This window comes from Lepidochelys kempii, chromosome 17, assembly GCF_965140265.1.
Source record: "Lepidochelys kempii isolate rLepKem1 chromosome 17, rLepKem1.hap2, whole genome shotgun sequence".
Classification (NCBI taxonomy): Eukaryota; Metazoa; Chordata; order Testudines; family Cheloniidae; genus Lepidochelys; species Lepidochelys kempii.
Genome location: NC_133272.1, coordinates 19,135,040 through 19,162,844, shown reverse-complemented (window position 1 = coordinate 19,162,844; position 27,805 = coordinate 19,135,040). Strand labels below are relative to the sequence as shown.

The window sequence follows — 27,805 nt, the reverse complement described above, 5'->3', positions numbered from 1 at the left end:
ATGACTCCCGCATAAGCTTCAAAACCATGAGCAGCATTCAGATTTTCTAACAGCAAAGCGTTTGCTTCACACAGTTAAAGCGTTCCCTCTCTCTGCAGGAAACAACATACTGTGATCACAGATTGTCAGAAGGGAAGATCTGTCACCGCAGGACAATCCTTTGCACCTGATACTACCGTAGAAATGCAACCTGCATGAGACTTGTTCACTACAGCCACATGTCATTTCTTTTAAAAACAAACAAAAAAACCCACCATTCCTCCCATAGGCCACAACCTTTTTGGTCCAATCAGAAAGCAGGACTGCGTGTGTAACTTGTGCTCTTAAGCTAAAGGCCCCCCCCCAACTTTGAGTAAATATACGAGTTCATACTAACCTCTCCTGTACAGCTAGCACCTACGTCCTACTGCTCAACTGTATAGCGTGCTCTATCACAAGTGGCACCTTAGAGACTAACCAATTTATTTGAGCATGAGCTTTCGTGAGCTACAGCTCACTTCATCGGATGCATCCGATGAAGTGAGCTGTAGCTCACGAAAGCTCATGCTCAAATAAATTGGTTAGTCTCTAAGGTGCCACAAGTACTCCTTTTCTTTTTGCGAATACAGACTGACACGGCTGTTACTCTGAAATCTATCACAAGATGAGTCTTGGGGTGCTCCTAACTCCATCTCAATTCAGTGCATATCCAATTGACTGGAAGGTAGGTAGTGGCAGCATCCTGGAGCTCTGTACAATGGTACAGTTAGTTAGGAAGCCTAGAGTACCACAGTTGTATATGTAACAATACTTTTGATCCATGGTCCTAAATTATCCTGTTTGCTGTTAGCATTTAGCCTCTGCAGTAATATGCTCTAAGCTTACTAAGCAACAGTAGACAGAGTATTTAAATTAGTGTTTGGTCCTTATATTTCAGTCATTAAACATTCTTCCTTTAACTTATGCTCTGTGCTCTCACTCCACTGCTAAACTACTACATATGCCCGTTTTAATCTCAAGGTATGATACCAGATGGTTTCATGGAGAACATAACTCCATAAAAAGAAGATAAATTGTAGTGCATATTTTGGCTCACACTGTGCTGTGTGTTTATTGGCTGTGTTTTCAGCCCTGTACAGTCTAAATGAAGACAGTTCCTGCCCCGAGGAAAACAGACTAGAGAGACTCAGTATGAACTAATTTTTTAAAAATGTATGTTATACTCTGAACTATAAACTAAAGGGTTTTATGCTATGTATTGAGAGAGGCTGACGTTTAATTTGGTCACTGTTTGCTTCTTGCTGCATCTTAGCGCATACTTTTCCTAGGTAAACATTGACATGAGCACCTGTTTAAGGAGCTCCCGAATGCAATACTTGTAAACCTGCCATTTCATGCTGCTGTGGCATCAGGGACACACATGGTGGCTCTGTTTTCGTTTGTGAAAACCATACGCATGTTCTCTACTGAAAAGGCAGAATGGCAGCATTGTAAAGACATTAATAGTTGTTTTGGATGATCAGGTATTGTGGAGATCTGTGGTAAGTATAAAGAGGATTTTAATCTGTAACTAGTAGATGCTAAGAAGAGTTTTGGGCTTCTTTGCTAATGCAGTTAATGTAATACATTTAAACTATTAAAGTTCAATGCAACAGTACCTCCTATCAGAGCAATATATTTTCTTAACCTAGATTAGTGCTTGTGAACACATTCCAAGAACAGGGTCCTTCTCGAAAATCAAAATCATCAAGTTGACTTGCATCCTGTACATTTTATAAAGGGGGAGCCTAACATATTTGGCCAAATTAATTAAATTAGGTCAACATCCTAATATACTATTATATATTTTTTTTTGTCCATACAGGACACTGGATGACTCAGTCTAGCCTTCAAAAATAGAGTCTTAAACAGCATGACAGTGTAAAGACCACTATACTTTAGAAAATGTTTATCCAGTTTCACATAGGATGGGTTCTTATTATTCACATATCTAAATACAGTCTTCCCCCATAAAATACTCCATGCATAGATAAAGCAAGACTTCAACAGGAACTAGGTGGAACCCCCCCCCCCCCCCCCGACTTCAAAAGTTTTCTCCTGGCACTTAAATGATTCAACATTTTGTTCTCTATATCAGTTGTTAGAATCAAAGCAAAGGTGAGCTTTGACTTGTATGTACAGATATTAATGTAGATGTTTGATATATTCAGATGGTTATCAAATGATTTAGCGTATTAACTTTGAAGTGGACACAAAGGAGATTGATGGTGAGAAGTTAATTAAAAAATAAATGGGCTGGCCTGATTGTGCTGGCACTTGGGGATCCAAGTGGTTTCTTTGTTTCCCAGGCTGAAAGGAATGGGAGGGGAGGGGCTTATGGCAGTGGTACAAAGCTTGGAGGATGGGGAAGGTATGAAATGGGGAACGCTGAGGGCATGAGAATTTAAAAACCAGAAAGTAGGAGAGAGGGGGAGAGAAGAGAATGGATGTCCTGAAATACAAAACAAAAATAGTGGACAAACAGCTTAGGGTCCAGTCCTGCAATTTACATTGTATGGCAGACTATTGCGCTTTCATGGAGCCCTAGAGACGTCAATAGGGCTTCAAATGGACACAGCATCCATCTGTGTGTTGTAAATTGCAGGATCAGCTCCTAAGGATACGCTGCTGAAGTCACAAAGTCAAGCATATTAACTCTGTGGTGGTGTGCATTCTACCTTCCCACATATTAATACTGCGTATTGTAAAATGCATGCCATACCTTAATTCATCCACGGTGTTTAAGGCATCTTAATCATAGGAACATAGGAATTAATAGACTGGATCAGACTTGAGGTCCATCTGTATCCTGTCTCTGTCAGAACCTTCACCAGATACCTCAGAGGAAGATGCCAGAACCCCATAGTAGGCAGATGTGGTCTGCCCCCAGGCAAGTCTCATCCAAATCCCCACTAGTCAGATTGGCTCCAACCTTACATCTGGAGTTTTTATCCCTTCCAAAACTCTGTTTGTATCTTGATTATGATTTTAAGTGAGCAGCCTTAGGCTCCAACCCTTCAAGTACTTACAGATGAGTTCAGTGGGCATACTCATGTGCTTAAAGATATTCAAATGTTTGCAAGATCCAAACCTTGATGCTGCATTACTGTGGTCTGGTGCCTTTCCTTTCCTTTTACGACAAATAATTTGTACTTGTCTTTTATTATTATTATTGTGATGCAGTCTAAAGGGGAAGATGACCGTTTACAATATGGTCACCACTGTTGCAAAATTGTGATAAATCTCTTACAAAGTATGCCTTGTAAGGGATCATTTAAAAAGTCAGGATTTGCTGAAACTCATTGTCCTGTTTGAACGTATCATCATTGTAAATGAAGTTATCAAATGTTGATATATATTTGTAACTCAAAGTTGTTGTGAGCTTGAGAATCATCCATAGGTTAGCTCTTCAGGAATAACAAAGAAGCTGTAAACAAGGGTAAAGACACCTCAGACAGCATGTATCCAGAAAGGGGCAAGCAAAGATTTGAAATTCATATGAGGAACTGAGGGCAAAGCACTTATGCCATGGAGCCACTTGACCCCTTGAGACAGCCAGGATTTTTCCAGCAAAAAGGGTCAAGATATAAAAAGGGGAGAACAAAGGCTCCTGGCCACCTCTTTCCTACCCCATCTCTGGACGGTGAATTCTGACCAGAGAAGTTTTAAACAACAGGACTGAGGTCCCAAAGCTATTTGGGCAACCCAGAGAGACTTATAGGAAACTAGCAGATTTAACATCCCTGCTAACAAATTTTGGCCTACATTCTCTGATCCAACAGTACTATGTTTTACCTGTCTTAACCTTTTAATAACTCATTTCTTTTGTTAGTTAATAAATCCTTAGTTAGTTTACTAAGGATTGGCTGCAGAGTTGCTTTTCATGTAAGGTCCTGCACATCCATTGACCTGGGTAGAACCTAATGTGTGGTGTTTTTTGGTTTTAATAACCTTACATCACAGAAGTCCAGTTTGTCTGGGTGGTAATAAGGGGCTGGAATGCCTACAGGAATTGTTTGTGGCTGCATGGTAAAATTAGTATAATGATCCAGGAGTATATTTTATTACTGGTTCGGTAAAATCTAGTGGTAGAATATACCACCAGTTGGGGCACATCTGTCCTGAGTTTGGCATTTTTAGCTGTGACCCACTCCAGGCACAATGACAATTATTTGTTTATTTAAGTCTTGTGTTATGGATGCTATTTGTCCCTTCACATAACACAAGAACCAGGGGTCACCCAATGAAATTAACAGGCAGCAGGTTTAAAACAAACAAAAGGAAGTAGTTCTTCAAACAATGCACAGTCAAACTGTGGAACTCACTGCCAGGGGATGTGGTGAAGGCCAAAAGTATAACTGGTTTAAAAAAAGATATACATTCACTGAGGATAGATCCATCAATGGCTATTAGCCAAGATGGTCAGGGATGCAACCCCATGCTCCGGATGTCCCTAAGCCTCCAATTGCCAGAAGCTGGGAATGGATGACGGGATGCGATAATTGCCCTGTTCTATTCATTCCCTCTGAAGCATCTGGCACTGGCCTCTGTCATAAGACAGGATACTGAGCTAGGGCTGACCCTGTGTTGTCATTCTTATCTTAATTTTCTATGTAGTGTTAATTTAGCTTTGAAGACCATACCTATTTCAGTACGGGAGGGGAGAGAATTCTCACCTTTATGGCTGCCACTGTTTGGGCTGGAAACGCTTTTCTTACAGTTCACACTGCAATTGCATCAAAAGTCAGATGCACTCTAAAATCATGGGCTTCTGGATTTTCTGCACCTGCACTTTTCACCTTTTCCTTGCAGCAAAATCCTCCACTGACACATTTACAGTCCCAGCACCAGCTGATGTCCCTGTCTGGGCCCTCCGCTATCAGGGAGAATTTCAGTGATGTTGAAGTGGGAGGGAGTTTCAACAGGCGCTACTAAAATCTTAGCAGATGCTGCATGAGCATACTCAGATGTGATTTTCCCCTTAATCGGGGTTTCAATGTCTCATCTCTTTGCTCCTCAAAAGAGAGGCACACACGCACGCCCTCAGGGAGGGTTCGTGTCCCGGGCAAGTGTCAGATTCCAGCCATTTTTTCCTGTAGCTATGTTCAAAAATAGTTTGCTTAGAACCCCGACGTGTGAACACCACAGTGCATCGGGCCATTTTTTAAAATTAAACCCACAATTTTTCTTTTTACCCTGCTTTCAGTAAGACACCGCTAAGTGGATTTTGCGAATCTTTCCAAAAAGTCCCCATCAGAGAGAGCCAAAGCACATCTTATCGTATCTTAACCTGCTTAGCAATCCTAACTGTGTCAGGTACTTGCAAAGAAACAACTGAGGAGATGAAGACAAAGTCCACTGTCCCTTTAAGAGCTTTTCCCTATTATGATTCCCAAATCTTTGGTCTGGACTACTGTTCTGTCATACATAAGCCAGCTTTGGCCTTAGACTTATTATTTCTTATTATCTAACGTAAACTTCATTTCCCTAGGAAAGATCCAGATTCTTGAAGTCTGCTCGCATTTCCCCCCCTCCTATCTGGAGACAGTAACTATTTAAATGTGCATATTCTTATATCCAACTCATAACTTAAGTGAAAGGTCTCAAGCTACAACACAGATGTATAACACCTTACAAGGAAGTTCTGTCCAGCAGGCAAGATAACAGTTGCTTCATGGTTTTGGCCAACTTTCTATCCAATACATTATTTACCTCTTGTCACAGTGTGAACTGGGCCTTTAAAAAGATCTGAAGCCCCAGCTCCCTCTGGCCCATGCCTGGTTTCCTCCCAAATCAGGTAACTGCAGACTATAGCAAGGTGTGTTTGGAAGAAGGTGGTTTTAAGGGAGTATGCTGAACCACTCTGCAGCAAGTGATCAAACTCTCCTGTGTGGTCTCCAAAAGCAGCCAGGTATGAATGGAAAATGTCCTACAATGGCTCAGGTCTTTCCTCTCAGACTGAACCCAATGGATTGTCAGGAATAACTGCTTCCAGCCCCCTCACACCAGGGGTCCCACCAGGCTTAGCTCTTTTTCCCCTCTTTTTCTATGTGTGTGAAGCTTTTGGGAGAGCTAGTGAGATAGCATGGGCTGAAGTGCCAGCAGTACATGGATGACACCGAGCTGTCCATCTTCCTTCCATCAACTGAACACCACGGTCTCCAAGCTTTCTGATTGCCTTTCTGACTCTGGATAAGGTTGAAGGAATGCTAGCAGGAGGAAGAAAGTAGAGGAGAATTCCTTGAAGCATTACAATCCCATCTATCAAATTGCCAGACATCTAGGCTGGACTATTACAATTCTCTGTATCTAGTAAGGAAGACCCATTCCCAGAGGAAACTCTGCATAGTCTAGGATGTGGTACCCAAGTCCTCAGCAACACAGGTCAGTTATATGTTACCCAGATACAAATCTGAGGAACTGTCATTAGAGGTGATTCTGGAACAACCTGATGAACTAAGCAGTAATAAGTCACCAAGACCAGATGGTATTCACCCAAGAGTTCTGAAGGAACTCAAATGTGAAATTGCAGAAGTACTAACTGCGGTATGTAAACTATCACTTAAATCAGCTTCTGTACCAGATGACTGGAGGACAGCTAAGGTGACACCCATTTTTAAAAAAAGGCTCCAGAGGTGATCCCAGCAATCACAGGCTGGTAAGTCTAACTTCAGTACCAGGCAAACCGGCTGAAACTATAGTAAACAGAATTATCAGACACATAGATAAACAAGAGTTGTTGGGGGAAGAGTCAACATAGTTTTTGTAAAAGGAAATCATGCCTCATCAACTAGAATTCTTTGAGGGAGTCAACAAGCATGTGGACAAGGGTGATCCAGTAGATATAGCCTACTTAGATTTTCAAGAAGCCTTTGACAACGTCCCTCACCAAATGTTCTTAATCAAAGTAAGCTATCATGGGATAAAAGGAAAGGTCCTCATGGATCAGTAAATAGTTAAAAGATAGGAAACAATTATAATAAATAAATGGCCAATTTTCAGAATGGAGAGAAGTAAATAGTGGTGACCCCCAGAGATCTGTACTGGGACCAGTCCTATTCAACATATTTATAAATGATCTGGGAAAAGGGGTAAACAGTGAAGTAGCAAAATGTGCAGATAGTACAAAACTACTCAAGATAGTTAAGTCCAAAGCAGACTGCGAAGAGTTACAAAGGGATCTCACAAAACTAGGTGATGGGGCAACAAAATGGCAGATGAAATTCAATGTTGACTAATGCAAAGTAATGCACATTGGAAAACATAATCTCAACTATACATAGAAAATGATGGGGTCTAAATTAGCTGTTACCACTCCAGAAAGATCTTGGAGTCATTGTGGATAGTTCTCATTGTGGATAGTTCTCTCTCATTCGATTCAGTCATGGAGGATAGATCCATCAATGGCTATTAGCCAGGACAGGCAGGATGGTATCCCTAGTTTCTGTTTGCCAGAAGCTGGGAATGGACAACAGGGGATGGATCACTTGATCACCTGCTCTGTTCATTCCCTCTGAAGCACCTGGCATTGGCTATGGTCAGAAGACAAGATACTGGGCTAGATGGACCTTTGGTCTGACCCAGTATGGCCGTTCTTATCCCAACACACTGCTTTCTGCACTGGCTTCCCAATGAAGATAGTCCAGTTCAAAGTCACAGTCCTGATTTTCCAAGCCCTACACAGAACTGGTCCCAAACCCCTGAGTCCACATATCTCCCTCTGTGACAAGGGCCTCCCAGCCACCATGTTTTCATGGGAACAATGATACTGTTGATCAATAGGTGTAGGTTTGTAACTATGGGAGACAGGGTCTGGACTAAGAATATGGAACTCATTTCCAGAAGAAAATCAGAACAGCCACTAACCTCGTGTATTCAGAGCCAAGTGTGAAGCCCATCTCTTCCCTCAGGCTTTCCCACAATAGTGCCCTTGTTCTCAAATTCATTCTTTTCAGAAATACTCTAAGCTTGATACTTGGTGGCAGTGAAAGAGAGGAGAGAGAGAGAGATCATTGTCATCTAAGTAATAAGAGGTGCCCTGACACTATGAAGAGGAGTGGCCTTATAAGTACTAGGTAGGTAGCTTCCTTCCCTCAGCAGAGGAGACAGACCTGAGAAGAGCAGCAGCTGGTTGGGAAGGCTCAACAGGGATAGCTTGGGCCGGGGCCTGCATGGTTCCCTGCTAAAAGGGAGCCAAGGAAGGAACTGCCTAAGAAGACTCAGAAGATGACCTGGGGAAGAACAGTCATCGGGGGGCTGCAGGGAGACCACTGGTGGCTCCCTGCGGCAGAGAATCAGAAGCAGAGCCCACGAAGGGCTCAGCAGAAGACTGCAGAGAGAAAGCCTGAACAGAGATAGATCTAAGCAGAACTTGGCCCTGGGAATCGTGAAGCAAGCAGTTGGGAGCTGAAGACAAATGGTTGCTCTACAGTATAGGGGGGTTCCAGGGGGGGTCCCAGGGGTGAAATCTAGAATAGAGGGACAATAGCAACGAGAGGCAGTGGGGGAAAATGCAGTAAACAGAAGACAACAACTGGTAAATTTAGACAACTGAGAACATAATGGAAGGAGAGGCACTTACAAGCTTCACTACTGAGAATCCTGTTCATGTGAAGACAAGCAGCAGCTGCTGGATTTTGGCATAGTGGCTCAGACACGCACAGCTGGCCAAAATAGGGCTCAACTCCAGGAAGCCTTAGCAAAAGTCTAATTAAAACAAGCTCATGCTGCTTCAGACATTGCTTGGGAAATGGCCGAGTTTCACCATGCTGCCAAACACCCTTTTTTAGATCAGCTACAATTTCTGTAGCGGTGGCTGACACCATATGCAACCTTTAAGGAACAGATGCCAGTGAGTTGATATGCAAGAGTGGTGGCGAGGAAGACACATTAGAGGAAGATGAAGAGACACAGGAGAAAGAGAAAAGGAACCACTACGCTTTGGGCAGGAGCTGGAAAGAAGCCGTAGCAAGAAGCTGATGAGAGGGTATAGGAATGCCTGGCTGTCATGGACCCCTGCAGCCAAGCAGCAAAAGGACTATAGATGCAAGGGAAAGGATTAATGCCCACACACACACACAGGGCAGGGCTATGGCCTAAAGAGGGCAAAAGGCACAATCTTGCTTGGTGGTGTTTTGACTTTATTTGCCATGGCAGAGAATTATTTGATATGGCTGGAGGGCCAAATCATCCTACTGGCCTGCAGGAGACAGCCTCTAGTGAAGGGGTTCTCAACCTTTTTCATTCTGAGGCCTCCCACCTCCAACATGCTATAAAAACTCCATGGCCCACTTGTGCCACAACTGGTTTTCTGCATATAAAAGGCCGGACCAGAATTAGGAGGTAGCAAGCAGGGCAACTGCCTAGGGCCCTGCACCACAGTGGGCCTTATTAAGCTAAGTTGCTCAGGCTTCAGCTTCAGCCCTGGGTGGCAGGGCTCAGGGCATTGGGGCTTTGGCTTTCTGCCCTGGACTCCAGCAAGTCTAATTGGTGGCCCTCCTTAAACCTGATTGCGGCCCTCAGGTTTGGCGGCCCTCCTCAAACCTGATCGTGGCCCCCCAGGGGGCACCGGACCCCTGGTTGAGAACCACTGCTCTAGTGGACAAACTTAGACACAACCTGAGGCCTGGTCTACACCAAAAACTTAAGTCAACCTAGCTACTTCACTTAGGGTTGTGAAAAATTTCATGTCACTATATTTGAAACTCTGATTTTCATTACTGTGATCTTGATCTGGTTGACATGTCAATACTAATTCTTACTGTGGTGAGATGGGACAGAATTCAACCCTAATATCCTAGCCAACCTCCAAATCAGGGAATTATACTCTACTTCCTTAAACTATCCCAGCAATTTCAATCAGTATTAAAGTTCCATCCTAAAACTTGCATAGGGTATCTGTGCAATGTCAAATAGTGGCTACATTTCTATAACGGAAGAAGAGATTACTGTGAGACATTCAAAACCCGTTGGGGTCCTTAGGATAGAGGTGCTACATATAAGGAAGTGCAGTAGCATTTGGTATGGAGGGTCACTGAAATTACATTCAGGAGCTTTAGCAGGAATTTTAAAACTAATCCCTTCCAGAAACAAGGTCCTTATATTGTGTATTTGGAAAGCAGTAGGTAGTCCTGTGTAAACATGGCCCGTGTCGATGAGGGTGAGAATAACTGATGAAAAAACAGACGAGTGCTAACCCGCTTGCCCAGGAATGACTGAATTAAAATGAAGAAAAAGGATTAGATTTGGCTTCCCAGGAACTTGTCAGAGAGAGAAAGAGAGAGAGAGAGATTTAAAGATACATTCTCATCTTGCTGCACTCATTTCACACACACTCCATGCTGGGAATCTGATACTTAGTACACTGACATATTTCCTAAATACCACTGGTTAAAGGGAAGGGATTAAATAGAACATCACAAACTTCTTCAATTATTTTAGAACTATTCAAGAACTGGCAGAAATTGTAAAACTATTATCGAATGCAAGGGAATTGGGCCTGAAATGAGCACTGGCAGCATCCTGCAGATTACTGAGTGTGATGAGACAGGACAGGACAATTTTGCTTAAATATTTTTACATATTTCTGTAGCTGAAATAAGTGTTACTTTTCCTTTAAAAATTAAAATAAAGCTACTGATTACAGAAGAATATTTTGCCTCCCCATGAAGTAGTTATAAATAAAGTCACAACTAATTACACTTTCACCCAGAAAGATGCTACAGTGCTTTACAAGTTTCACTCACGAAGCTACATAAGCACAAACAAGAATCACCTCCTCCACTGCTGAAATACAGCCAATAAGTGAAATGTGATGGTACTTTACCTGCACGCAGCTTTCCCTTTGGAATGGCAAAGGCTGGACGCAGCTCACCCCAAACGCAAAAATGCAGCTCCATGTGCCACAAGGGGTATGTGGTGTTTGAGAAAATGCAAGAGGCTTTCTTCCCTAAGGGGTAAGAATGCTGAGAGCTCTCAGGCACAACTAGCACAAAGAACAAGGGAAAAGCACGGGATCTGGACGCTGAGCCCTATGTGGCAAACCAAGCCAGCAAAACACGAATTATTCTGGTATATACAAAGCAAATGAAGAAAACACAGTGACAGATTTCAGCGGTGTGCTCTCCTTCCTCACCCCTTTAAATCTGCTTTTCTAGTCCTTCGAAATTCTATGCCAGGCCTTTTTAAATTCCCAGTTAGTTTCCTGCTTTAACAATGTCTTTGTTGTTAAAATGAAAATACCTGTAAGCCTTCCCTGGACACACAAACTTTCATGATCAGTAACATTAGAAGATCTTGGTGTGCATTCATTGGAAAAGAATGGACACTACTGAAGCAGGCAAAACAGAGCTTCCCAGCCTCCTGCCAGTCTGAAATTCTCTCCCCCCCTGTTCTAAAGCAGGGTTAGGTACTAGCAAGAGAGGATAGCAAAAGGAGGACATATGTACTAAGACTGCTGATTTCTAACGTCTTGCATCATTCTAGGGACCTGTTTCTGTAACACCCATTCTATAATAAAGATGACAAACACCCCATGTTCGGCAGTGCTTTCAGAATGTCCTCAGATTTGTACTAGATAGCACTATTTATCACCTCAACCCTGGAAACAATCTTTGTCAGTTTGCTGCTGCACAACCAGCAAGGGAGCCCTGGCACTTAAAAATAACCTAAACAAACAGGTCCTACAAAAACAGTGGCTTTTTTTTGAAGTATCAAGTAATTTCACTCTTGGCAAAAGAAGGTTGCATTGTTAAACACTTTGGAACACTTTGGAAATCACCCTCCAGAACATAATGTTAAAGTAGATAAAGTTTTGGGCTTTAACTGTGTGGCAGTATCAACTTAAGTGTACAATTGTGTAGGACCAGAAATAGGCCAAAGACCCCATTAGTTTGGGGAAGAACTAGAACCCATTGCCCTATAAATCAGGCAATTCGCATTTTAGATTGTTAGACCCCCATATAATCCATCATTGGTTTTGGTTGCTCCTGTTAGCAAAATGTTTATTTTGCTCTTAGCCTCAGCAAAATGATTTGCTTTGAAACAGATCCCTGTTCCTCTGTCACACTACCTGCAACCCTCTGTCATGTCCATCTAATTGCACTTTCAGTTTGTGAAGCTCTTCAATCTCCCGGTTATGTCGTTCCGTTTTGTGCCGCACCAGAGAACGGTAGAAGTGAATGGTGAAGACAACAAAAATCAGACCCACTGGAACCATGATGATGGTGGAGACCAGGGCTGCTTGCCAGCCCACATGGCCACTGGGCTTTTGCATGACAGCAGTCTCGTTTTTCATAATGGAGTCCACAGGCAGAAATTTTATCCAGCACAGAAGCACCACCTCAGCAAGGAAAAGGAGGATTCCCAAGACTGTGGAGAAACCCCAGGCCAGCTCTATGTAGACGTGCATGCGTTCATGTGGGGATTCACTGATGGAGTTCAGGTTGTGTATGTTACTCACCGCTTCCACGTTAGGTAGTATACAGGTGCTGATGAGAAGGGCGAAGAGATGAACTGCTACCAGCACTGTTGTGCAGGCACTGAACGCAATCAGCAGCATTTGGGGGTACTTATACTGCATCTCTAGTTGCACCTCAACCATGGCAACCTGGGGGGGAAAAAAAAAAAGACGGTCAGTTTCTAGAATTCCCATATTTCACTTTTCAAGGCTCCAGTTCAGGAAAGCATCATTATTCAGAGTGCTTAAGCACATGCTTAAGTGCTTTCCTGAATTGGGGCTTAAATGGATTATTTCTTTTTTCTGAAGGTGCATGAACAGTCTGTATCTTTCCCCTTTTCAAGACTTACACACAAAGTTACATCCAAGCCCACGGGAAATTATTTCAACATTGCAGGGGTTTTTTTTTTAAGCAAACTCTCCCTTAAACTGTGACCCATATGAACAGCATCAAACAAAATGGGGCTAGGACTGATGCTGTGAGGCAAGATGTTGATGGTAACTCTAAACATAAATGTGTTACTGTCAGGCACATGGCTGTGCAGCCTCTGCAAATAGTCAGGCCAACAGATCTACAGGAGGGGGAAAAAAAACTGGACAATTTGGAAAAAAACCCACCTCAGAGCAATTTGACAACAAGCCAAGAAGTCTGAGTGCAGAAGCAGCTGTTAGCTCAGCCAGGAAAATGATTAACGGGATTTCTGAAGATCCTCCTTCTTAAAGTGAATGTAGTGCTTCTGAGAAGTGCTAGACTGAGAGCACAGGGACTGGAAGCCCTCTGTTTGCAGTGTCACAGGACAGGTGCAGTGACAATGCAGACCTTCCCTACCTGCCCTGACAACATGCCTCAAACTAGACCTAGAGGGACTATACCTACAGGAAAAAGAGGAGCTGTCTTCCTGCCTATTCTGTCTTTGGCTTCTCTGCTAAGACAGCCAATAAGAGCACCAACTAGTGATGATGGTTTGTGTGATGGGATGCCTGCCCAATAGGAATGGGACCCAGACCCAGCAGCTCGTTTCACACAGATCATTAAACAGCCATCAGCTGGTAACAATTTTCAGCCACTACTGATCTGTGTTGAATTGGAAGCAGAAACAGAATGCTGAAAAGAGCTGAATCCTAGTCCCATACTACAGTAACTTGGACTTATGTATATTTAAATATGTAAATAAAGTACGACTTTGGAATACATTTTACTTCCTTCAATAGCCAGATTGTTGCCTCTCTTACGACAGAGTACACAGCCTGTTTAATAAGTATTTGCCTTCCAAATTATTGCAGCAGAAATAAATTGGCTGCAAATGATACCAGGGTTGTTAACTGGGATGCCCAATTCTATCAGTTGGAGAAAAATTAGTAACAAATTTGCACAAATTAAAGGAATCCCTATATTCTGAAAGTTAGGTTTATGAAGAAAACATATTGCAAGTAATACCCAAGACCAGAGATCCCACTTCTTTGAATGTAATCGCACGTCATCCAAAATGAAAGTCATTTTGGTCTATTTTCTTTTCATTTAAAAAAAAATATACGCAAACCACCAGAGCTCCTTGGAGTCAGCTCTGAAGTTCTCAACAGTTGCACTGAAAAAAAATCCAACAGGAGCAAGAATCCTTCTGAGACAGATCCAATAGCATGAAGTGAAGTGGATAATTTTAGCAGACATCTAAACACCTTGCGAATATGCCATGAATAGAAGTCAGCTGGTTTATACTGTATATTTGCTAAGAACTTCCCATTGCTGTTTGTGTTCAGTGAGTTTAGAAGTAGTGTTTTGTTTTTAAAGTGACCACTGTGATTTCCGACCCTGCAAACGGATCTAAGTGGGTAGACCCTAAGCCCAAGAGCAGTTCCGTGGACTTCAGTGACACTCCACGGGGACATAGAAGGTCCATTTGCCTAGATCAAGTTGCAGAATGCATTAGAGTTAGGATAGTGACACTGTTTTTAATACAAAATGCTCTCTCTAAAGACATACAACAATTTTGCTAAATACTACTAAAAGGAAGCAGATTTTACCTATAGATTCTAATAGGGCCTAATAGTAAAATTCTTGTAAGGAAAACAGAAAGGAGCATAAACTCTGGCAAGTCACATGCAAAAGTACAGGCAAGCAAAATATATTTTAAAATAAAATAAGACAGGCCATGAAAGAATGTGAAGGGCAACTACCTAAAGACACAAAAACTAACAGCGAAAAAAAATGTTTAAGTACATCAGAAGGAGGAAGCCTGCCAAGCAGTCAGTGGGGCACTGGACAATGGAGGTACTAAAGGAGCACTGAAGGAAGATATGACTATTGCAGAGAAGTTAAATTAATCCTTTGCATCAGTCTTCACTATAGCAGATGTGTGGGAGATTCCCATACCTGAGCCAATCCTTCAAAGTGACAAATCTGAGATGCTGTCCCAGACTGACCTGTCAGCAAAGGAGGTTTTGGAACAAATTGATAAATTAGTCACCAGGACCAGATGGTATTCACTCAAGTATTCATCTCAAAAATATGTATTAGAATTGGAAAAAATACAAAGAAGGGCAACAAAAATGATGAGGGGTATGGAACACCTTCCATACGCCGAGAAATTAAAAGATGGGGACTGTGAGTCTTAGAAAAGAGACAACTAGGAAGGGCTAGGATAGACATCTATAAAATCTTGAATGGTGTGGAGAAAGTCAATAGAGAAGCAAGGGTGCTGGGACAATTTCTATAGTGGAGGTGCTGAAAGCAGAAACCACATATTTGGTTGTTATTACTACTTCAAGATAAGGGGTGCTGCTGCACCCCCAGCATCAGCACCCCGTAGAAAAGTATAATTCACCCTATCACATAGCAAGAACTAGGTGTCACCCAATGAAATTAACAGGCAGCAGCTTTAAAACAAATAAAAAGAAGTACTTCTTCACACAATGCACAGTCCACTAGTGGAACTCATTGCCAGGGGACATTATACTTTTGGGCTTCATAACTGGGTTCAAAAGAGAATGAAATAAGTTCATGGAGGATAAGTCTATCAATGGCTATCAGCCAAGAGGGCCAGGGATGCAACCCCAGGCTCTGGGTGTCCCTAAACGTCTGACAGATGCTGGGGACAACAGGGGCTGGATCACTCGATATATTCCCTGTCCATTCATTCCCTCTGAAGCACCTGATACTGGCCACTGTCAGAAGACAGGATACTGGGCTAGACCCAGTACAGCCGTTCTTATGTTCTAATAACCAACTTATTAACTACTGATTTTTACACTCAGAGCCATCCCTTGGGTAGGGCAAATCGGGGCAACTGCTCCGGGCCCCGCGCTTTGGGGGACCCCATGGGCCGGTGCGGTTGGCCTGCACAGTTGATCCCGGAAGACATAGGCATGGGAACTAGAGGTGAGGGCAGGGCTGCAGCACCCCCAGGCTCCCAGCTGCCGCCCCGCACGACCCGGGCCTCAGCTGCCACCCTACGCAACCAGGGCTCTGAGGCCACCCTAAACGACTGGGGCTTTGCAAGTCCCCAGCCCCGGCAGGAGCCCTGAGCCACCCTGGCACTATGGCCAACAATAGCCCTGAGGTAGGCGCTGGCAACTGTCAGCAGAAGCAGGCAACTCAGCACCAGGCCAGATCCATCCCAGCCGCCAATGCAGAGTGGGGCCCCCAAGCCCGCAGGGCCTGATTTGTCCCAGGCCCCGCACCACCCTAGGGATGGCCCTGGCTACACTGCAGACTTCTACCAGCATATCTCTGTCAGTAAGGGAATACACCTCTTCACACATGACTGACAGAGCTATGCTATCAGAAGTTCTTAGCACAAACACAACTATACCCTCAAAACTGTGCTTTTTGCAGCACAGCTTGTTTCGCTTGTGGGAGTGGTTTTTCTATACAGGTACAAGTACAGTTTTGCCAGTATAATCTGTGTCCACATTAGACGTGCTTGGCTGGTAATAGTATACTGCTATTCCTATGCTGGCAAAGCGTGCCTACTGTAGACAGGGCCTAACATCAAGAAAGCTGCTATGCTGGAGGATCGAACAAAAATACATTGGATCAGGGATCTGCAACTTTTTCCAGTTAGAAGTTTCCATCTGCTACTTCAGAATACAAAAGAAGTTACAACCGGACATATAGCAGAACCTTGATTTTATGAACACCAATCTTATGAACCACCAACTATACGAACCATTTTTCCTGACCCTGTAAGGGTGGGGAGGAAATTAAAAAAAAAAAAAAGAACCCACACACAACAAAAGTGATGTCAATGAAGAACAAGTTGACATTCCTTCATATTCTGATGCCTTTAATGCATTGGAAAGGGCTTTGCAGTGGTTTGAAGGACCAGAAGAAAGGGATGCAGTACACCAAACTGCAGCTTATGTACAACTTATTTGTTGTACAACTTATCTATCGTAATTTTGAGATGTTCAGTTTATGAACTTTCATTTTATGAACTCCTCAATCCCCATTTAGTCTGTCAAATAGAGGTTCTACTGTACATTACTATATTTTGTGAATACAGATACTATACCCAAAAAGAAAAAATATTGGCAGGGAGGGGGTGAACCACAAAAAGACAAAAGGAAATATAACCCCCACTCCTTCCCCCCACACCCAGAAAAATCCCCTGCAACCCAGAGAAAAAATTGTCAGTGTTTAAACTAAAAAATTACAAGCAAACCAAACATTTTCTACGGATCTTGTTTCTCTCTCTCTTCACTCCTGAAATCCCTTCATACCCCCCTCACTCACACAACACTCCTCTTTACACGGACCTATGAAAAGAACAAGCCCGCAGGAACCAAAAACGCCCTAATACCAGGTCTGCATTTTCTTGAGCAGTGTTTATTCCTCCACCTCCTTACTACCACACATATCTGCTGCGCATGCATATGGATAGGAGTTTTAATTCCGTCCACCAAAGAGTGAGATCCAGAGATTAGATAAGGGGGAGGTTCATCACTTCATCATCTTATTCAAGTGTTCTGTTTATGCCAAAGACTTTTGCGGGCTGCCAGTTACTAACAGGTCAGCCGATACTTTGCGGCATGGGTTTTGGGGCTCCCTGAGACTATTTCTAGGTAGCGGATATCACAACACTGCAACAAGTGTCTTGAGAGAGCTGCTCTCTGTGTTAAAACTTTTCAACAGCAGCCAAACAAAAATGCACACACTCAGATTCCTTACCACCTAATAAGGAAATGATGGAATGTCCTGCTCTATGTACAGAAAACAACCCCTATTAACAGAGGAAGGTTTTACACAACTCAACATTTCACAATCCAGCAACTAGAAAAATATACCATAGCAAATCCAGAGAGCAAAGCAGACGTTCTGCTGGAAGCTTTGAGCTTGGCTCGGCTCAGATACAGTTTTCTCCATGCGAGAGCCTGAACAGAGTGATGATTTGAAGTGACCAATTCCAGATAGCTACGTCGGACCCAGTCCCGATAATCCATGCCCTTTGTGCCAGGTTCAGAGCCGCAAGCAGGAGTGGCAGGATCCGCCGGGACATTTAACTCGGAACTCATGATGAAAGCAATGCTAGAGAAATAAAATATTTTCACATCAGGATAGCAGTAACAGAAAGAACAAGTATGAACTATTGCACAGGAGAAGGCAATCCCAGAGACTGTTTTATTAGCCTGATTTGTATAAGACATATGGATAGGAATGCAGTAAAAAGCTGCATTAAAAAAAGTACCCTCGGGAGATAGATGTAAACTAGATTGCATGACATATAGAGCATCTCTACTCTCTACTCCCTGCTCATCTGTAACTGCTGTGAATGCCTATGGGAGTTACAAGGGGAAAGACTACATAAGTAAGACCATGAACTACTTTCAGCATGAGCTCAGGATGGGCTGGTGACAGATGAACTTTGTATCTCTAGGCTGCGGCCAGTTTGCATTTCAACTTTAAACCCTTGCTTAATTCTGCCCCTCCCTCTCCATCCTCGTTTGCTTGTTTGAAAAAATAAGGGCAACCATCTTAAATCTAAATCTTGCTTGTTCTTTCTACTTTGTTTCCAAAGTGACACAGTTTAATTCCATGCTGCATCATGGGTGCGTCTCAAAAGCTTCTTATTAAAGCACTACTGTAATATCGGCTACTGTACTCAGTGTGTCAATTTTAATTATTTTCTAAATTGAACCATTTTCAATTAAATCACCCTGAAAGAGATGGCAATTTCCTGCAGTATCTTTGAAAAACCTTACTGAATTAAATTTAAGTAGCTTTGGAGTTCATTGTATCAAAGGCAAATGTTATGTATTAATGTGGCTGGGATTGTATGTAGTATCCTTAGGGGGGAAGATGGGATTTGAACCTGAGAAGTTTTATGAACTTCAAAGGACTATTTTGAACAATGGGCCAGACAAAAATGGACTTTTGAACAAACTGGGGAATCTCTAGGGCAGGGGTTCTCAAACTGGAGGTCGGGACCCCTCAGGGGATCGCAAGGTTATTATATGGGGGGGGGGTCGCGAGCTGTCAGCCTCCACCCCAAACCCCGCTTTGCCTCCAGCATTTATAATGGTGTTAAATATATTTTAAAAGTGTTTTTAATTTATTAGGGGGTCGCACTCAGAGGCTTGCTATGTGAAAGGGGTCACCAGTACAAAAGTTTGAGAACCACTGCTCTAGGGGGAGGCAAATGCAAATTCCCACTTCCAGTTTTGCAAAAGTCCAGCCTTTTGAAGCTACACCCTGAAGGAAGGACCATCGTCTCCTGATTACCTGTCCTGGAGTCACAAGGTCAAAGGCCCAAGCTGTATAAAGGAAAGACTAACCTATTCTGAGCTAAGACTTGTATGGACTTGTAACCACAGAAAATCCCCTGTGCGGGTTTTGAAGGACTGACTCCTACCAAAGTCCTTGCTGGAGTTTGGGGAGGAGGTGGGGGTTGTAGGCTCTGGTGTATAAGCTTATTAGCATGCGTGTAGGTTCTTTTGTTGTTTTAATATGTTTTCACTGTAATGCCTACACCTTAAGAATAAATGTGCTTGCTTACAAATAGCTGCGTGGTAACATAACTGCTGACAGTTAAGTTGGTCATAAGCCTTCGAAGAGAAAGTAAAGTACAGATGTGGGCCTGTTTAGGAAGTCTGGTTTGCTGAGGATACCACAATGCAGGCAGGGAACCATGCAGCCTGGGGAAAACCCCAGTCACATGGGAAAGGAAAGTGGGTCTCTACTCAAGAGAGGTAACAAGTGGGAGCTGGAAGCCTAAAAATGGGTCCCACTACTGGACCATAGAGGGAGAATACAGGTGCAGTTGCCCTGAACTGTAACAATCACATCACGGATCACAATTCATTTTACATGGGTTCAGCTTCGTCCCCTCAGTTGAGATTGCAAAAATACAAAAGGAGCTGAATGGCATATAATGTAATGCAATTGAACTGGCTGGCACCTTGAAAGGGACAGCTGTGCATTTCCTAACCCACTCACCCCATTCCATGCTTAACAGCCAACATTTGTGACCAATATTTGTGCTTCTTTACATCCATCAGCCTCGCTTAGGGAAGGAAAAGACGTGACTCTTAAGGGGAAAATCAATCAGGTTTTACTTCTGAACTATGTAGTTTCATAAATGTGCAAACATCGTCAGATTCAACCAACTGTATGAAAACCAAGTTAAATCAACAAGACTATTTCAACTGACCACATACAACACTGGCCATGACCCAGATATCACCTCCATTAAAACTATGAGTTAACCTTATTGTTATTTAAAAGGCAACCTCTTGGGTTATGATCACAGTGTTACTCATGGACATACAGTAGAATTTAACTGAGCAGGGTTTGTGAACTCTGGCACAAGTTTGAAACTCATATCCTAATTAGGAGGCTTTAGATAAACAACAGAGACCTTGATCCTGCAATCAATCCTTGTACCAACAAGACTGCCACTGACCTCAATGAGAAGAGCTCTGCAGAACTGGACCACATCAGCGTTTTAATGCTGTGAATATTTATACGTATCTAGAAGGAACCGGTGCATGTACAAGAACACGCATGACGTGGTGCTAATTCATCTCAGTACCACACTTCAAGATCAAAAGCACCTTGCCTTTAGTTTGGCACAAGTTACTTTTTATTCATACCCATGCAGTGCAAATGGAGACTACAAACATAACTAATAAACCAGTATTTCCCCCAGGGTTTCAAGCAGTGATGGAGGTAAATGTCACTCAAGTGCCAACACTACGTAGAAACCGTCTTCGTTCCATATACTATTTTAAAAGGGATGTTACTTCTACATGCCATGGTGAACCAGCAATAGAGTAGGTTGCTGTGGCAAACAAGGGAAAGGTTTCAGAGTAACAGCCGTGTTAGTCTGTATTCGCAAAAAGAAAAGGAGGACTTGTGGCACCTTAGAGACTAACCAATTTATTTGAGCATGAGCTTTCGTGAGCTACAGCTCACTCCGATGAAGTGAGCTGTAGCTCACGAAAGCTCATGCTCAAATAAATTGGTTAGTCTCTAAGGTGCCACAAACAAGGGAAAGTTGCTCATCAGCAATTTCTACTATTTTGCAGATACAGCGACAGAGGATTCTCACTCTGGAGTCTTGTGCTCTGCAAATTCTTTCAGATTTTGTCCCTCTGACACAGTAATAGTCAGAGTGCACGACCCTCCTCCTGGTCAGCTTGTACCAGCAGCTACAGCCTCAGCCCTTGGGGTATTCCGACTCAGTCCCTGACCTGTGTGGGAAGCAAGACCTCCCAATTTATTCCCATTCAGAAATCAAATAAAATGTCTATAAAAACCGGAACAAAATGACACCACCTCAAAAACATTCCTGCAAACAAAGAAGGAAAAGGAGGCTCCGGCATGATATTTTCAAGAAGCAGATTCACAGGTGAATAATCTTCCCTTTTCAAAAAAATACCATTAGTACAGGATTGTGACTCTGAGTGCAAGTCGCTGGACAGATATCCTAAAATAAATGTGAACAACACTGCAACAAGCAAAATAAGTAATGGCCAATGCCAGATAAGCAACAAAAAAGTTGGTGGAAGCACCTCTGCTGACTGCAGTGGGAAATGACTGGATGGTTCTGAGGGTTGAGACAGGAGACCCAGAAGGAGATTCCTCTGTGGATGGTGTCTTTAACAGAACAGTTTTACTGCACCGTAATCACTGGCCAGGCATCTGAGTAGAGAGGCCCAATTATTCAAGGAATCCTGGTCTCCCGCCTTGCAATATGACAGGGGCAGGACCACCAGCTGTTGCCTCTCATAGACTGGAAAAGAAATGGAAGTTAGGGCAGATGTGGAAGAGCACTATTATCAAGGCAGCGTAGTAGTGCTCTCCAAAGTCTATTCACCAGCACTATGTCATGCCGAGTTTTGGACCAAGTGACAAGACAGCCACAATTCCATAAGGAGACTCTTCCACAGTCTAATAGTCCAGGGGTTCTCAATCTTTTTCTTTCTGAGGCCCCTCCCAACAGGATATAAAAACTCCACAGCCCACCTGTGCCACAGCTGTGTTTTTCTGCATATAGAAGTCAGGGCTGGCATTAACGAGTAGCAAACAGGGCAACTGCCTGGGGCTCCACGCCACCGGAGGCCCCCCATGAAGCTACATTGCTCAGGCTTCAGCTTCAACCCTGGATGATAGGGCCCCGGGCTTCAGACTCATGCAGCGGGGCTTCAGCTTTCCGCTCTGGACCCCAGCGAGTCTAATGCTGGCCCTGCTTGGCGGCCCCCCTGAAGCCTGCTGGCGGCCCCACAGGGGGCCCCGGACCCCTGGTTGAGAACCACGGTAATAGTCAAACGGGGCCAAGGGAGAGAGAGTAGGTGAGGTTATACCTTTTATTGGACCAATAAAAGATATTCCCTCACCTACCTTGTCTCTTTCATGTCCTAGAACCGACAGGTCCAGACAACACTGGGAACACAGGGGGCTACGTTCGTTCCTGGGGTAGCTTTTCTGACTTTAGTGGAGTCACAACAGAGATGCGCTTGTCCCGGCTACATTTCAGGCCAGCACACCGCGTGGAAGATGGGAAGCTTTCTGCCGGTGCCGGTTAATGCGGTTTTTGATCTCACTCCGTCCCATCAGCGGCCCCCACAGCAGCAAATATCGCAGGGAAAGCCTCTGCCGTGCCTCCGATCCCAGCGGCCTACAACACAATTTTACACGCACGCCCAGGGGCTGTCGCAGCCGAGGCAGGAGCAGGAGCAGGAGGAGACCCCACCACTCCGGCCGGCGGGTGCGCGTCCCTCTCGCATCTCCCCGCCGCCGCGCCACCAGCGGCCTCGGCACAGGGCTCCAGGGGGCCGCGCTCAGCCTCCGGGCGCCGGCGTGGCTCCATCCCCGGGGCGGGGATTTCAGGACCCTGGCCTGGTTCCGCCCCCGGCCCCAAGACCGGCGTGGGCCCGGGCCCGGGGCCGGGGCCGGGGGGGGCCGCCGCACCCCCCGGCTTGAAGCGGTTTCCACCACAGGCCGGGTTGGCAGTTTGGGTCAGTGGCTCTCAGCAGCCCCCCCCCGCGGTACACACCGCTCCAGCCGGGGCCGGGGCTTGGCCTAGCCCCCCCATGGCACTGGGACCCGAAGGGGGGCTACGGCCACAGGCCACAGGCCAAGCCCCCGTGACAAGGCGGGGCGGGAGCCGAGACACCGGCGCCCTCCTCAGCCCGGGCCGTGCCCGCGGCGCCGTGCCCGCGGCTCCCTGCCACTGGCGGCAGAGCAGGCGCGGCAGCCCGGGGGGGCCCATAGCCCGCGCGCCCCCTCCCCCCGGGGGGGCCATAGGCATCCCGTCACTCACGCGCCGCGGCGGGGGCAGTGCCCGGGCGGGTCCGCTCAGCCCCGCCGACCGCGCCGCAGCCGCCGCCAACGAGCCCGAGCCGCCGCCGCCGCCGCTGCCAAGGCAACGCCGGACCCCCGCCGCCACGTGACCCGGGGAGTCCCGCACCACGTGACCGGAGCCGCCCAGCTCCAGACGGGGTGGGGGCGCGATGGGCGGGGCCTGCGGCTCACCCCCCTCCCACGCATGAGGATGGCAGGGGGAGTCCGGGGCTCAGCCCCATAGAGGGGGCCAAGGGAATCTGGGGTTTTCTCTCGGGGGGCCAGGGGGAGTCTGGGGCTCTCCCCCATAGAGGGGGCTGGGGAGAGTCTGGGGCTCAGCCCCATAGAGGGGGCCAAGGGAATCTGGGGTTTTCCCTCGGGGGCGAGGGGGAGTCTGGGGCTCTCCCCCATAGAGGGGGCTGGGGAGAGTCTGGGGCTCAGCCCCATAGAGGGGGCCAAGGGAATCTGGGGTTTTCCCTCGGGGGCCAGGGGGAGTCGGGCTCACCCCCATAGAGGGGGCTGGGGAGAGTCTGGGGCTCAGCCCCATAGAGGGGGCCAAGGGAATCTGGGGTTTTCTCTCGGGGGGCCAGGGGGAGTCTGGGGCTCACCCCCATAGAGGGGGCTGGGGAGAGTCTGGGGCTCACCCCCATAGAGGGGGCCAAGGGAATCTGGGGTTTTCCCTCGGGGGCCAGGGGGAGTCTGGGGCTCACCCCCATAGAGGGGGCTGGGGAGAGTCTGGGGCTCACCCCCATAGAGGGGGCCAAGGGAATCTGGGGTTTTCCCTCGGGGGCCAGGGGGAGTCTGGGGCTCACCCCCATAGAGGGGGCTGGGGAGAGTCTGGGGCTCACCCCCATAGAGGGGGCCAAGGGAATCTGGGGTTTTCCCTCGGGGGCCAGGGGGAGTCTGGGGCTCACCCCCATAGAGGGGGCTGGGGAGAGTCTGGGGCTCACCCCCATAGAGGGGGCCAAGGGAATCTGGGGTTTTCTCTCGGGGGGCCAGGGGGAGTCTGGGGCTCACCCCCATAGAGGGGGCTGGGGAGAGTCTGGGGCTCAGCCCCATAGAGGGGGCCAAGGGAATCTGGGGTTTTCTCTCGGGGGGCCAGGGGGAGTCTGGGGCTCACCCCCATAGAGGGGGCTGGGGAGAGTCTGGGGCTCACCCCCATAGAGGGGGCCAAGGGAATCTGGGGTTTTCCCTCGGGGGCCAGGGGGAGTCTGGGGCTCACCCCCATAGAGGGGGCTGGGGAGAGTCTGGGGCTCACCCCCATAGAGGGGGCCAAGGGAATCTGGGGTTTTCCCTCGGGGGCCAGGGGGAGTCTGGGGCTCACCCCCATAGAGGGGGCTGGGGAGAGTCTGGGGCTCACCCCCATAGAGGGGGCCAAGGGAATCTGGGGTTTTCCCTCGGGGGCCAGGGGGAGTCTGGGGCTCACCCCCATAGAGGGGGCTGGGGAGAGTCTGGGGCTCACCCCCATAGAGGGGGCTAAGGGAATCTGGGGTTTTCTCTCGGGGGTCAGGGGGAGTCTGGGGCTCTCCCCCATAGAGGGAGCTGGGAAGAGTCTGGGGCTCACCCCCATAGAGGGGGCTAAGGGAATCTGGGGTTTTCTCTCGGGGGGCCAGGGGGAGTCTGGGGCTCACCCCCATAGAGGGGGCTGGGGAGAGTCTGGGGCTCACCCCCATAGAGGGGGCTAAGGGAATCTGGGGTTTTCTCTCGGGGGGCCAGTGGGAGTTTGGGGCTCACCCCCATAGAGGGGGCTGGGGAGAGTCTGGGGCTCACCCCCATAAAGGGGGCCAAGGGAATCTGGGGTTTTCTCTCGGGGGCCAGGGGAGAGTCTGGGGCTCACCCCCATAGAGGGGGCCAAGGGAATCTGGGGATTTCCCTCGGGGGCCAGGGGGAGTCTGGGGCTCACCCCCATAGAGGGGGCCAAGGGAATCTGGGGTTTTCTCTCAGGGGGCCAGTGGGAGTTTGGGGCTCTCCCCACAGGGGGGCAGGAGTGGATGGGGCAGGAAGTGTGCAGAGGGTCCCCCCTACCCTGCAGTGCTGGCCCTGGGTGCTACAGCTGCCACACACGCCAGGGTACCTCTCTGCTAGGGGATCGCGTAACACCCGCGCTCCCAGAGCCAGGAAGGGGACTGCAGGGTTGGCGCTATTCATCCCCACTCTCCAGGGAAATCCCAACAAGTAGGCAATCTCCCCAACCTTGCAAGGGGCAGACACCCTCGCCCCCCAGGGCCCAGCACCCTGCAGGCATAGCCCCTTGCCTGCAGAGCACTACAGGGGTGAGAACGGAGTGGCCCCACACGGCCAGGCCCATACCCTGTGTGTTTTACAAGGATCAGATTGAGAAGTGCACTGGGCTGCTGCAGGGCCATGCTATATACAAGCACAGATAGAGCCAATGACCCAGGAGCAACCAAGCGGATAATCATGTTTGCAGGGCCTACAATCGTTGAAGGAGGCTTTTTTGAAGATCAAAAGACAAATCCGTTGCATCAAAATTTCATCACAAGCCTATTCTGACGTAACCACTATTCTTTGCACCGAGGCCAAGAGGGACTCAATAGAATGGAAAGAACCACCCCGGTTGCTTTATTGTAGAATAAATAATTATGCACCCCAGCAATCATCCCTCTGCCTTACAAAACATCCCTTTTTGTCCCGCTGAGATGAACTCAGAAAGGCAGTAACCTCCACCTTTGGCTGCAGTACAGGAAAGTATCCCTTTGTACATTAGAAACAAAGGCAGAGCACGGCGCCCTGGGTTGCACCTTCTCTCTACAGACTCTGCTGGAAATCGTGTAGGAGGGAGCAGGGATGGGGATTGTGTTGCAGGGAAGAGGCAGGAGTAGTTCTTTACTTAAAAAGGAGATGCAGGAAAATTCACATTCCATACCAGAAGTTACCAGGAAAAAGTAGCACAATGGGGCAGCTTGACCCCCAAAGTCAAAGTCATATTTTCTTTGGGGGAGGGAGGGGGGGAGAGAAGAGAAAACACACAGCAAAAGCCAATTAAAGGGATAGCACCAATCCAAATAATTCCTAGCCCTACAATAATATAAATATGTATTTTAATTTACTTTTCATTTAGGTTGAATTTTTACATTCATTCAAGGTGAGATGCTGAAAGTTGCTCAGTTTTACCACTGTAGCCTTTATTTTACAAATCCTCATTTGGGACTGCCTTGGACTAGAAATCCAGAGAGCTGGGTTTCTGCCACCGATTTTTCACAGGACCCAGAACAAGCCACTTCCCCTGCTGTACTTCAGTTTTCCTTTCTGTATGAGGAGGATAACAATACTAATTTTCCTTTATACGATCACCACAGCAGACTGTGCTCTTAGCGGTCAGGGGGCAGACATACTGCATAGATACTTACTGTACAATGTCTGTGTCCTGTAAGAGACACCCTTGAAACATATCCCTAAAGCAGCTTATACAGTTCCTTGCAGGATTTCTTGCAACACACACCAAACATGGCTTGAAATGGCACACACACACATTCAGCTCTCCAAAAGACTGCCAGCGATGGAGACAGCAGGACACATTTCACCTTCAGTCATGCATCTTCAGTCCTTTGAGTTTCACACACACGCTTAATGTTCTTGGAAGGAGATGTGTGCATACACAATTCACTATAGGCCATTAAGGGAATCATAAGGTGACAGAACCAGGCAGCATAGCTTGAATGCAGTTGAACCCTAATGTAGTGGGATAGACACAAGTCCATCTTCACCATTCAGACAAGAGTTCTCAGGTGACACACATGCCTTTAATTAATGAAAAACCCCGTTCATTTCATTCAGCCCAGCAACATGACAGCTCAGAAGAGAAGCAATGCCTCAGGGTACAGTTATTCATGAGACTCATTCTCCTCTCCTCCCTTTCCCCACATACAGTCTGGGAAATAACTTATGTTTTACCTGTCACCTACAAATCATCCTAGTGTGGAAATTTTGCCCACCCTCTGCCTGCTTGGAGCAAGCAGAAGGCACAGCGTCCTACCTCATGTCTGTACCAAGATCCCTGGGGAAACGCCACTGATCATAGCACACTAAATGCTTCAACAACTATGTGGGCGAAAGCAATTACTAAGCTCTCGCATGAGCTCACAGGAAAAGGAAAAAAGATAAACACACCGTCACCTGTGGGTGAAAAAACCTTTCAGTCCTCATCCACAAAGGAAATCTGCACAATGCCTTCAAAGGACAAGCCTTGGAATTTAAATAACTTTCAGACAGCAACATCAGATGCTGAGGGCTGATCTAATAGTCTCCCTTTCTTTTAAGGTTATTTTAAGATAACTCAGCATCAGCAAAGGCTTGAGGGGGAAAAAAAAATAGCTCTTGGACTAAAAGCATTCAAAAAATGACCAGCACTTCCAAGTTAAAAAGAAATAAAAGTTGTTTTCTTCAATCCAAGGTGCAGGCAATGGACACAATAATGGGTTTTGTTTTAGTTTAACTGGTCAGTGCAGATGGAAGGTGCTACACTGACAGCTCCTGAAACCTAAAGTCCACTCTCCACATAACGGCACAGTTCAAGCAGTGGCAGGACA

General features: G+C 46.3%; 1 protein-coding gene across 6 annotated transcripts; it reads right to left on the bottom strand.

Annotated features, from left to right (window-relative positions):
• Positions 1-494: 494 nt before the first annotated feature.
• ORAI2 (ORAI calcium release-activated calcium modulator 2) lies at positions 495-23,353 on the bottom strand. Of its 6 annotated transcripts, none has more exons than XM_073315381.1 (4): positions 23,236-23,319; positions 21,485-21,705; positions 17,759-17,999; positions 495-12,625 (listed from the first exon to the last, which is right to left on the bottom strand). In XM_073315381.1, exons 3-4 carry the CDS (start codon positions 17,984-17,986, stop codon positions 12,080-12,082), a joined length of 774 nt encoding a protein of 257 aa, XP_073171482.1. In that variant the 5' UTR covers positions 17,987-17,999; positions 21,485-21,705; positions 23,236-23,319; the 3' UTR covers positions 495-12,079. The 6 variants fall into 6 exon arrangements, with proteins under 6 accessions (XP_073171482.1, XP_073171481.1, XP_073171483.1 ...); XM_073315380.1 differs by lacking the exon at positions 23,236-23,319 and adding an exon at positions 22,314-23,216; XM_073315383.1 differs by lacking the exon at positions 23,236-23,319 and having other exon boundaries at positions 500-6,227; positions 12,479-12,625; positions 21,485-23,217.
• Positions 23,354-27,805: the final 4,452 nt, after the last annotated feature.